This window comes from Schistocerca piceifrons, chromosome 5 (assembly GCF_021461385.2).
Source record: "Schistocerca piceifrons isolate TAMUIC-IGC-003096 chromosome 5, iqSchPice1.1, whole genome shotgun sequence".
In the NCBI taxonomy this organism is placed as follows: domain Eukaryota; kingdom Metazoa; phylum Arthropoda; class Insecta; order Orthoptera; family Acrididae; genus Schistocerca; species Schistocerca piceifrons.
The window spans coordinates 391,097,443-391,110,232 of record NC_060142.1 but is presented as its reverse complement, the minus strand read 5'-3'; the positions used below and the strand labels follow the sequence as shown (position 1 = coordinate 391,110,232).

The 12,790-nt window shown below is 43.7% G+C and overlaps 1 protein-coding gene across 5 annotated transcripts in view; it reads right to left on the bottom strand.

Annotated features, from left to right (window-relative positions):
* The window catches only part of LOC124798621 (COBW domain-containing protein 1-like), a 524,248-nt gene that overhangs the window by 213,257 nt on the left and 298,201 nt on the right, over window positions 1-12,790 (bottom strand). For 4 of the 5 annotated variants that reach the window (XM_047262102.1, XM_047262099.1, XM_047262097.1 and 1 more), the window contains exon 7: window positions 4,707-4,793. The exons of the other annotated variant lie outside the window; for it this stretch is intronic. In XM_047262102.1, coding sequence (XP_047118058.1) covers window positions 4,707-4,793 — 87 coding nt within the window. The remainder of the gene's footprint in view (window positions 1-4,706; window positions 4,794-12,790) is intronic. 5 annotated transcript variants of the gene reach the window in all.

Here is a 12,790-nt window from a genome sequence, read left to right as displayed (position 1 = left end):
GTCTTTCTCTCTCTCTCGCCCCAATAACACACAGCAAATCGTTATAAAAATTTGAACACTTATTGATTAATGTGAGGGTGAATCAAAAAGTCTTTGCCCCTATTTTTTATCATCTGAAAAACGGTACATACAGGTAATTACAAATATATGTATTATTCTGCGTACCTTACACTATTTTTCCACTTAGTCTGCACACCGGTTCAGACATTTATCCCATCGCAGAACTACATTTGGAATTCCGCTGTGGTAGGATTTGTTTGACTGACTGTGGACCCTCCGTCGGACTGCTCTCTTGAATCCATCGTTGCACGTGAATTGCTATCCTGTCAGGAACTTCTTCAGCGGACCGAAAACGTATAAATCACCGGAGGCGAGGTCCGGCCTGTATGGTACGTGGTACAGACTCTCCCTGTGACGGGAGTTTGTCTGCGGTTCTGATTGCCGCATGTTGTCTCGCACTGTCATGGAGGATAACCACGATGTTGACATCGACAATCCATCAGCGCTTCTCCTTGATGGCGCCGGCAGGAGTGGCCGTGCGGTTCTAGGCGCTACAGTCTGGAGCCGAGCGATACGGTCGCAAGTTCGAATCCTGCCTCGGGCATGGATGTGTGTGGTGTCCTTAGGTTAGTTAGGTTTAGATAGTTCTAAGTTCTAGGCGACTGATGACCTCAGAAGTCAAATCGCATAATGCTCAGAGCGATTTGAACCATTCTCCTTGATGTCGACCCGCAGCCGTGACCGTGGAACAATAACTGTCGGCATTAATGGTTACATCTAGTGGCATGAAATCCAGCAGGGGCTGACCAAGACGTTCCCAGAAGACCGTTAACACCACTCTGCCAACAGATGGCAATGAACGGATTTATTTATGTACTTGTCACAGGTGAACACCGATGTTCCTACACCATGCTCATGCTCTGCTGCTTCGATTTCAACGTGAAGTAGTATTCACGTTTCATGCGGTCTCCCTGAACGCTCACTCTCCTGTAAGTCTTCACTGCCTTTTGCGAAATCAGAACTCACCGCCTCACACTTCCCAAAGCGATACACTTACCCCCATACGTGGACAGCATTCTCATGTGGTTTTCGATGGGCGTTCTTCCCTTGCTCTATAAAAAACCAGTGACAGTTTGTTCCTCGTACGTCGTGGACGGACTGACTGTAGCGCCGTGCCGCGTAGCTACCGGCAGATCAGGAAGGGTAGGTCCAAGAGTGGTCCACCGCTAGGAGTGGATACGTTGACTTCGCATATGCAGCCGTAATTTCGCTAAATAAAGGGGCAAATACTTTCAGACTCGACCTGGTATATTATATGCTTAACACACTTTGATTTAATTGAGTGAATTTTGATCATACAATTACAGTAGAATCTTCATTTCTTTGTCACACTACGTTGTTTGTGCCTCAAACTAAACTAGCTTCAAGTACCGATACCAGTCCAAGTACCTGATTGCAAGCTAACGCTAAATGACGACAGACTGTCTACTATAGCAGCGCTCTCCCCAGCGGCGGACAGATTCCAGCGGCGAACAAGTTTGTTTACACATTTACATGAAATAGCTGACTTTCTGCAGTTGCAGAGCAAAATGCTTGCGTGTTGTTTCTCACGACACTTTCTTTTTGTCCTTCTCGGTGGTGAGAAATCCATTGTTAAGTGACATCGATGTTACTAGCGGTACACTGATAATCTTCATACGAATTTTGGACCTCCTTCTGACGAGTTTTGAACAGCAGTAAGTCTCTTTATACCCATAGTATTGGCTCCATTCTCGGACACTACGATAGTGGCCAAACAGACAAATATACTGAAGCTGTCTTTCATTTTTCAGGTATAACTGTCAGTATGGCAGTTTCAAATAAATCAAAATACGATGAGGAGACACTGAAAAAAAAACTGTCAGTTGCAAATGACATGGAAAATTCAGCATCAGCTAAGAACAGGCACTTTTCCCTGTCTACGAGTTCATTAGCATAGACTGTGTAGCTGTCCTTAAAAAAGGGGAAAACATAACAATGTTAACTTTTTGGGGAATATTTAAGAACCGTTTCACTGATCAATTGAGCTAAAGAAACAAGTTTTTTGCTTCAAGATAAAACAGAATTTTTAATATTATATCGTGATTTAGCAGAGCAATAAGTTGTCACATCGATTCAATAGGAACGGGGAAAAGCGGTGTTCCGAACTTTCCTCATGGTGTGTCCAATTTACTAGCAATCAAACGCACAAGTTTAAACGAATAGCAATGAACTGTTATTCTGAACGCCTATACAACATTTATTTTACTGTTCTGTTTCATTTTGTTGTCGTTTTTGTCATTTGAAATGTTTTGTTTCTCAACTAATGCGCCCAACGTTGAATTGCGTCATTTTAAACATTTTCTTAAAATGTAACTAATGATATTAAAAACGACTTTTATACATGCGATTTATTAGTATTAATGTCGCTTCACTTGATGCGACTAGAAGCCAGAGAACATTTTTCTCAAGGTTACCGCCACGAAACACTGGGCCGGCCGGGGTGGCCTAGCGGTTCTAGGCGCTACAGTCTCGAAGCGCGCGACAGCTACGGTCGCAGGTTCGAATCCTGCCTCGGGCATGGATGTGTGTGATGTCCTTAGGTTAGTTGGGTTTAAGCAGTTCTAAGTTCTAGGGTACTGATGACCTCAGAAGTTAAGTCCCATAGTGCTCAGAGCCATTTGAACCATTTTTGAACGAAACACTGGAGTTCTTACACTACTGACACTATTGGTCTAATGCATTGCATTTTTTAAATATTTGAATTACTGGGGAGTGCTCCTTTGCTATAGCAATGGCGCAATTCTAACTTTTGGGGACTGTCATTTGTAATTTGCTCTACTTTCTGCTTTCTATTTTCCTCTTTTCCCTGTTATGCTTATCTTTTAGAAAATGCTATATAACAGAATGAAGAGGGAGGCCACAAAATCAGCAAACACTATTCTGAAACAAATAATAACTAATGTGTAGAGGTAACGTATCTCTTCCTTGAGAGTAAGAGTAGCAATGCACGGATAGAGTAGCGCATTAGGTATGTTAAGAAGCACTCACGTGCTCAGTCCCTTAGATATCTTTTCTTATTTTCGCGGTAATGACCATCAATGCTTCCTCAGAAAAGAGATCACGATTTTATCATGCTTCAAGCGAACACCGTCACAGGATATTCCATTATCGCCCCTCCTCCCAGACTCATTAAGTTGCCGAGACATAATAAATGCTACAACATGAAAAGAAAAATATAGGGTGTCAATATACTAAAAATAATTATTCTTTATTATGTTTACGTCTACATCTGTGCTCCAGAAGCCACTTTACGCTATCTGTACACTGGAGTCGCTTCCCCCCTTTTCCTGTTCAAGTCGCGTGCGGTTCGCGGGAAGAGCGACTGTGGGTAAGTCTCTGTCTGGGCTCGGATCTCTCTCTATTAGAACAGATAACGAAGCAAACAACGTTTGCAATAACCGACGGTGATCTGTATCAAAATCGCTCAGTTATTAGACATGAATACATTGTGAACAAACATTTGTTACAGAGTATCAGATGAAACCGCCCTTATGAACGTAGCATAAGCAAGCTGTACTTAAAGCGGACTACAATTTTTACGAATTCAGAGTAACACTTTTCACTGCTTACTGCAACAATCGCTTAGAGTCTAGTTGCAAGGTGAAATCAATTATCGTTGTGAAGTTAGCTGATAGGCGTGGAGAATAGCACGCTAATAAACACGATCCAAGGATAAGAATGCTGTGCCATAGTGAGCCATGAAGGGCAGTATGATCGTGCTACCATAGTTCGCGTGGAAAATCTAGCAGTAAGTATGTTTTCACAAAGTCAGAAATTCATATTGCAAGAGCCATAACTATACTATTTAATAGTGTGTCCGAGTATGTACCGCTACGGTGGCCGAGTATGTACCGCTACGCCTGCCGCTTATGATTCTAACGAAGCCTCACCGCTGAGCGGGATGTCTAAGCAGTAGGCGAGATAACTTATTTATCGCCCTTGTCCATCGTGATGGAAAGCACTCAAGGTAACCGATGAACTTAAATTTTTCGACACCATGGGCACGCAGCAATAATACATGTTACATTAAAAAAATTCATTAAAACAGGAGGCTTAAGTTCTTTAGTAAGTACACTTTCAACGTCGTTTGAATTCAGGAAGACTAATAAAATCTTGGTTGATAAGCAGTAGTTTCCTATGAGCCGCAAAAGAATAAAACCAAAAGGAATTAAAATCGATTAAAAAATACTACAGTGTATTTTCAAATATCTAAAACAAAACTCGTTCTTTACTGCATACCCCAAGTCAGTAGCGGAACTCTGTTATTTGAATTATAGTTTAACTGCACGGTGAACTTTTCTCATCCATAACGATGTCTTTGTTTCTTATCAATTTTTCCACATGACCACCTAAAATCTGTGATTTACAAAAATGCATACCATTCAGGTTTCGTTTCTGCCACATCTCACGCGCTGATCTGAGTCAAGAGAGAATCCAAGATTTCGTCCTGATGGATTTTTGACGTGTCATCTGTATATGCTCTACACAGTAACAAGGAAAGCAGTTAACGCTCTATACGGCTATGTTTTTGGAGATGAGAGAAAAATACCTAGAGCAAAAACTGGAATAGACAGAAAAGTGGTTTCTACGACAGACTGAGGCATTATAATGTGTACGATACTCACGAGATCTCTGTACGCAAAGCGTCGATTTGCTCGCGTGTCGCGAGGTCCACCTTATTTACAATCACAAGGTCCGCCAATGCCACCTGCCTACAACAAAACAAAACAAATGAGTTATTATACTTTATTCTGCACAACTTAAAAATAGTTTGGCGACTATAAAAATCAAACGATTGCTAATTACCAGAAGTCACTAACTTCTAAGATCAAGGAGAAACTTCAGTTACGGGTGGCTGAAGTGGACAAACTGTGACAGGAGCCACTTTGAGCGTAGCGTGGTAAGAAATAAAGAACAAGACGGTTCGACAGTACCAAGCAAAGAAGCTAACAAAACCAGTTCTTTATTTTACGTTACAAGCAAGAATGCTTGACTTTATATACAATAAGAATGTCTCAATTTTTAATGCTCCTCGTGGCGTGCGAAAAAAACATTAAAAATGGATGCCGAACAAAGAGTAATAATTATAGACTATGTGATGCACACCAATCTTGATGTATGTGCTCCCAGGGTACACACTGTAAGATTCCTAATTTGCAGCAATCAAAGTATTAAAAAAATTGAACGCTAGCCAGTATACCCTCTTTGGTTTTATCTGTTGTTTCAACACTAACGAATTAATGTGCTCCATAAGAGAATATCGAGAGGAAACAGAAACGGTGGTCGTGCCGGAAACCACATGGAAACCTTCATTACAATTCAGTTCCCGTATACGGAAGAAGGCTGTTAAAATTTTCATCTGGTTTTGGACTTACGAAATTTATTTAAATACTGCACAGCCATGATGGGACGGTAATTTAAGAGAAGCTCCCCGTTCACTTGCGCCAAACGTCGATCCGCTGCAGGTCTTCCTGCTTTTCGCTACAAACCGTCCAGATATTAAGAGCTGCTACACAAACAACAGCAAGAAACGTTGTGGCGGAAAAAATTAGGAACGACAGTAGTTCATCGTGGTTGTTACACGAGGCATATAACCAGACGAATTGACTTAAGATATACAAAAAAAATTCTTTGTTGAATTGCTGGTGATAAGAAGCGACACAGACAAAATCAGGAAAATGAGTAGAAATCAAGGAACAGGCAGGATATTCTTGAATACGTAAAGTTGACGATTATAATAAACTGTGACCTGTGCGAAGAGCCAATTTGCATAACATTCGAGTAACGGCCTGGTGACGTCGTGGGTGTAGTCTGCCTTCTTCATCTTCCTAAAGTCAATGTTGGCTGTTTCTCCCCATGCAAAGATCCCTGCAACTCGTTGCCCGAACGTTATTCTCCGACACCTGCCCCTCTTCAACTCGTCGCCGCAGCTACACGCAGTCTTCACCGACCCCAAGGCAGAATGTTCTATCGCCACCAAAACCAACTGTGGGTTTGCCATACCTACGGATGTGCCTTTCACTGCACCACAGGAGACGAACTGTACAATGACGATGTGCGAAAGGACCAGAGAGCAGTACCATTGCTCCAATTCAACTTTCCATCAAAGGGATCCGAATGATTCCACGACGTCTCACAAAATCACTGGCTTTCATACCAGACGCAGACTATACCAGGAAGAAGTATAGATGGAACGCAAACGGGTGCTAAGTCAAGTTTGGGACAGAACTGGCGGGAAGTGGAGTTTTAGTTTCTAATTAATTTGAAAACTGATGAAACCTTGAACGTAGAATATAAGTTGGCATAATATCATGACTTTATATTTTTCCTTTGTGTCCATTCGACAGTGTCGCCAGAAAATAACCTTAGACGTGAAATAAATGCATATAACGGTATAAGATGGTAAGATATTTACGATATGAATCTCCCATCCCAACTACTGATATGGCCACAGTGCTGCTCACGTGAATTGCAATGTGAGTGCCCCTTAACTGCCAGGCCCAGGGAAGAGAATAATTTCTGTGCGTTGAGCAGTTCATTATTCTCCTTTCGGTATTTGGCGAAGAACTATGGCAGATACCAGCGACGTCGCTTTGAAGTCGTGCTGAGTGATAAGTGCGTGGGTCAATGAACGGGAGCACAAAGAGAATATGACATAGGTGATGGACAGGTTTATTGAACGTTTCGGTAGAAGGCACGAAGACGTCAGGCTTGGATCAGGTGGGAGAAGAAATCTTTTCGCTTAAGAAGTGTTTTTGGATGTTCCCACTCTGGTCATCAAAGTGCTGTAATTAGAGCGTCAATGATGTTTTTACCCTACAAGTGAACCAAAAAGTGTGCTTCAGAATCGGAATTAAAAAGAGGACAAAGCAACTCCACCGAAAAAGAACTTAGGCCTGCAAACATTCCCATCAATGGCCATCACTGAGCTAATGAACTATGACAAAGTGCCAGGAGGAAGCATGCAAGAAGTTGGAGGCCTTCTCGGAAGTGCATTCTTTCCTCTGATGAATGTGCTATTTATCAGAGTTTATCAGAGTTTCATAAGAGCAAAGGAAGACCCACAAGCTTATCAAGACACTGAGAACGATCCTCCATACGTCATACTTAGGGCGGGGATGACTGAAGAACACATTGTTGGTCCGCACCTCTTTGAGGGTTTAGTGCCCCACATTACTTATCTGGAGATGTTGAATGTTTGGCTTTTTCAGCAACTTGAGGCTTTGGGCATGAAAGCCAAGGCTGTTTACCAACATAATGAAGCTCCCGTCCACTTCCAACAAACCGTTCACAACATTTGAATGATCTTTTCTGGCTGGGGGACGGCACTTGGGTCCCGAAATTCGCCCGGCCCTTATCCTTCACTGCCTCGGTCTGGACCGCACCAGACAGCTACCTGTGGTGGATATGAAAATCATACGTGGTCGATGGTCTGCAGGCGAGTATGCTTAATCGGCCAGTGCAGGTGGATATTTTGAACAAATAACTTATCATTCAAGTTACAATGAAATCATTTCACCTATAAAGAAACTTAATGGCCGCCTTGTATTTTCATCATTAGAAAAACACTTATTTATTTATTTAAATTGTTTAGACTCGTACAGGATCACACAAAGCGAACTACGACCTGTGGCTGCTAAAATATTTATTATTATTATTATTATTATTGTTATTATTATTATTATTATTGTATTAGTCTGGAAGATATAAAATTTGTCAATGTAGTGTAATTTCTGTATTACATAAATATAAATGTATTTATGATACCTGCAGTGTCCAAAAATAACAAGTCACGTAAATTGATGGGCTCAAAAAAATTTAAAAAATCCTACTTGACCCTCTGAGTGTTAACATTGGTTATAACTATAGCTTCAATAAAATAACTTTGTGACTGTCAAGTTTCACTGGCAAGACATTGTTACCGGTGTGCGGCCAGTCACGCTTGACGAGGCTCTGTATATACCCGCACGTGGCGCATTAAAACACACTACGACTGGCTGCCTGATGACCCTATCGCTCCACTCGATGGAACGTCCATTACAAGGTCATTTGAATCCAATAATAGTCTTGCAGTCCAGTCCTACGGACATGGAGGACTACTGCAGTATTTTCCTCAAAACGCTCGCATGAACACAGATAGGCAGTTGACACCTCACGCCAACGCTGTAAGGATTTACTAAGAACGCTAATCCAGGAGTATAATCTGCAGTATCATCTCTCTGAATTTCAGCTATTTTCACAAATGAGACAGTCGATGCCAGTCTGACATGTATATGGTTTTTACTACCCCAGCATAATCCTTAGAACAGCAGACGATTCTTTCCCCATGTCAAATTTACTTGCGGGCTTTTGGTTTCCACGTGAGTACGTGATTTTTGCGCTGTGTATATAAAGGTACTTTAATTCATCATTGCCATAACTGCCCTCTAACATTCAGTGCTGCCACATCCATAAAGGGTCCCGACATCATGTTGATATTTCACAATCGAGGAAAAACAACGGGAAGACGTGAACTATGCTAAAATTTGATATAAAACATCATTAGTTATTAAACACTTATAATACTACTTCTATGCATAATGCCGAGTCGACGATAAAGTAGTGAAGTTACTCAGGTGTTAACAAGTCATCAGTTATCGCCAAGATTGCAATTTTCTTTAAAACTAAGCCCAGTGTGAGAAAGATCCCGCTTTCGCAGTGATCCATCTGTAAGGTGAAATTGGCGGTAAAAAGTCGCCAGAGCCAAGTAAACTTCAGAAAACGCTGAAAACGTACCGAGCTATAATGGTCACAAGAAGTAAACGCACTTCGTAAGACAACTGTTTTGCTCCAGGTAGCAGTCTCTAAACAAGACCCAGAGATATATCACTGTGCCCACACTTCTTAGTTGGACTTCGAGGAGACAACACGCGCTTTTTGGATCGACACCAGGTTGGATCCAGTACACACGGAGCTACAGATTAGGCGTCATGTTGGTGGAAGTATTTACTTGAGTGCTGACGCCAAGGAGGAATAGGAAGAAGAAGATAATTCGACGATCAATTACTCCGTTCCTGTAATTACTATCGAGTGGCGATACCACACGCGTTAATCTAGCGACTGTATCAGGAATGGACGATCATCGCCGAGCCTCACGATTAATGATGTTGCAACACGGGTAAATGCCTCAAATGTTCTACTGCCGCTGATCCCTGAGCCGTCCTCTCTCTCTCTCTCTCTCTCTCTCTCTCGATCGCTCTCGCTCTCTCTCGCCCGCAACCACACGCTCGGAGGCATACACACACACACACACACACACACACACACACACACACACACACACACACTTTGAAACCAATGACTTTCAATTACTCTCATGTTTATGAATGATTATTCATACACTATTTGCCACTTTTCAGAGATGATGATATTCAGTCGGGGTTTATAAGTACGACTTTCCTCCGAGTAGTATTTACAAAGAACCCTTCCTTAACCATATTTTTAAATGTATCGCTAATTTCAAACGTGAGTGAGTGGAAAAAGCTGACATAAACTGAACATGAAGCAGTCCTGACAGGACGTTTACGTGCCGGTTCCTCTTTTTATTTGGAACTTGGATAAGGGAATAGAATACATTGGATGATATGGCGCCTGAAACAATATTGCACTTTTACAAGTGTCCCACGTAAATATGTAATTTCTATAGTGATTTACGCTCCAAGCTCATTTCGCATTTTAAATCATCTTCAGCGGATTTAATCTCTAATAATACAGTTTTACTGGAGATGCCTTTTGTACACTCCTGGAAATGGAAAAAAGAACACATTGACACCGGTGTGTCAGACCCACCATACTTGCTCCGGACACTGCGAGAGGGCTGTACAAGCAATGATCAGACGCACGGCACAGCAGACACACCAGGAACCGCGGTGTTGGCCGTCGAATGGCGCTAGCTGCGCAGCATTTGTGCACCGCCGCCGTCAGTGTCAGCCAGTTTGCCGTGGCATACGGAGCTCCATCGCAGTCTTTAACACTGGTAGCATGCCGCGACAGCGTGGACGTGAACCGTATGTGCAGTTGACGGACTTTGAGCGAGGGCGTATAGTGGGCATGCGGGAGGCCGGGTGGACGTACCGCCGAATTGCTCAACACGTGGGGCGTGAGATCTCCACAGTACATCGATGTTGTCGCCAGTGGTCGGCGGAAGGTGCACGTGCCCGTCGACCTGGGATCGGACCGCAGCGACGCACGGATGCACGCCAAGACCTTAGGATCCTACGCAGTGCCGTAGGGGACCGCACCGCCACTTCCCAGCAAATTAGGGACACTGTTGCTCCTGGGCTATCGGCGAGGACCATTCGCAACCGTCTCCATGAAGCTGGGCTACGGTCCCGCACACCGTTAGGCCGTCTTCCGCTCACGCCCCAACATCGTGCAGCCCGCCTCCAGTGGTGTCGCGACAGGCGTGAATGGGGGACGAATGGAGACGTGTCGTCTTCAGCGATGAGAGTCGCTTCTGCCTTGGTGCCAATGATGGTCGTATGCGTGTTTGGCGCCGTGCAGGTGAGCGCCACAATCAGGACTGCATACGACCGAGGCACACAGGGCCAACACCCGGCATCATGGTGTGGGGAGCGATCTCCTACACTGGCCGTATACCACTGGTGATCGTCGAGGGGACACTGAATAGTGCACGGTACATCCAAACCGTCATCGAACCCATCGTTCTACCATTCCTAGACCGGCAAGGGAACTTGCTGTTCCAACAGGACAATGCACGTCCGCATGTATCCCGTGCCACCCAACGTGCTCTAGAAGGTGTAAGTCAACTACCCTGGCCAGCAAGATCTCCGGATCTGTCCCCCATTGAGCATGTTTGGGACTGGATGAAGCGTCGTCTCACGCGGTCTGCACGTCCAGCACGAACGCTGGTCCAACTGAGGCGCCAGGTGGAAATGGCATGGCAAGCCGTTCCACAGGACTACATCTAGCATCTCTACGATCGTCTCCATGGGAGAATAGCAGCCTGCATTGCTGCGAAAGGTAGATATACACTGTACTAGTGCCGACATTGTGCATGCTCTGTTGCCTGTGTCTATGTGCCTATGGTTCTGTCAGTGTGATCATGTGATGTATCTGACCCCAGGAATGTGTCAATAAAGTTTCCCCTTCCTGGGACAATGAATTCACGGTGTTCTTATTTCAATTTCCAGGAGTGTATATAAGGCTCTGAGCACTATGGGACTTAACATCTATGGTCATCAGTCTGTATATAAGGCAAAACGCGTCTATAGCGTAAATAAATACTGGACTGCAGCTGGAAAAAGGTATTTCAGATTATAGAAATTTCAATAGAAACTGGAATTTATTGTTTGGAAAGCTGAATAATGGTTCAAATGGCTCTGAGCACTATGGGACTTAACTTCTGAGGTCATCAGTCCCCTAGAACTTAGAACTACTTAAACCTAACTAACCTAAGGACATCACACACATGCATGCCCGAGGCAGGATTCGAACCTGCGACCGTAGCGATCGCGCGGTTCCAGTTTGTAGCGCCTAGAACCGCTCGGCCACCCCGGCCGGCAAAGATGAATAATGTTCTCAGGAAAAGATAAGTCAAGTGTTTCGTCTGGAGTGCGGTCACTTTATGGAGCTGAAATATGGACACTAATAAGAGAGGACGAAAGGTGGTTGGTGACATCTGAAACGTGGGTATGGCGGAGGTTGGGAAGAATTAGCTAGGCTCAGAGTGAGGCTAGTGGAGATGTTCTGGGAAGTATAGGAGAGGAAATAGGTCTATTGGAAGTTATGGTCTGGTCTCTTGTTGCAACGGAACTGTTTGATGGTAAATGCACGGGAAGGATTAGTGTGTGGGGGAAGAATGAACAATGTTGTTCCCTTCAAAATAGTTCCCTTCGGCAACTGTACACCGGCGGAGTCGTTGTTCGCAATCTTGGTAGCATCTCTGAAAAGCTTCAACTGCTAGGGCCTTTAACTCGGTCACAATATTTTGAATGTTCTCCAGAGTCCCAAAAGACGTCCTTTTAAGACTCTTTCCACTCCGGGAAAAGAAAACAAGTCACAAGGATTCAGATCAGGTGAATAGGGGAGCTGTGAAATAACAATGAATGCGTATTGAGATAAAAAAATTTCGCAGTTCCATTTTCGCGAAATACAACAATATAACATTGCCACTGATGACGCTCTCAAAAATCACATGATGGCTGTAAGGAGCTGAAACTCGGACTGAGGATCTTGAAGGGATGAACACACTTTCCTACGCAACTACTTCAATAAAGCTTTGGCATACCGCTCGAAGTGTTGTCAGTCTCATTACTTTTCTCATACAATTCGTACAAGATGGTGGATGAAGTTAAAGGAACAGGAAGCCACGTGGAATTCAAGAGAGCACCAGAAGACAGAAGGACACGACGAGCAACCGTGGGAAGACCTGCTTCGGACAGAACACATAAATAATAACAATTCGCCGAATAAATTTTTATACAGTACTGGCCATTAAAATTGCTACACCACGAATATGACGTGCTACAGACGCGAAATTTAACCAACAAGAAGAAGATGCGATGATATGCAACTCATTAGCTTTTTAGAGCATTCACACAAGATTGGCACCGGTGGCTACACCTACAATGTGCTGACATGAGGAAAGTGTCCAACCGATTTCCCATACACAAACAGCAGTTGACCGGCGTTGCCTGGTGAAACGTTG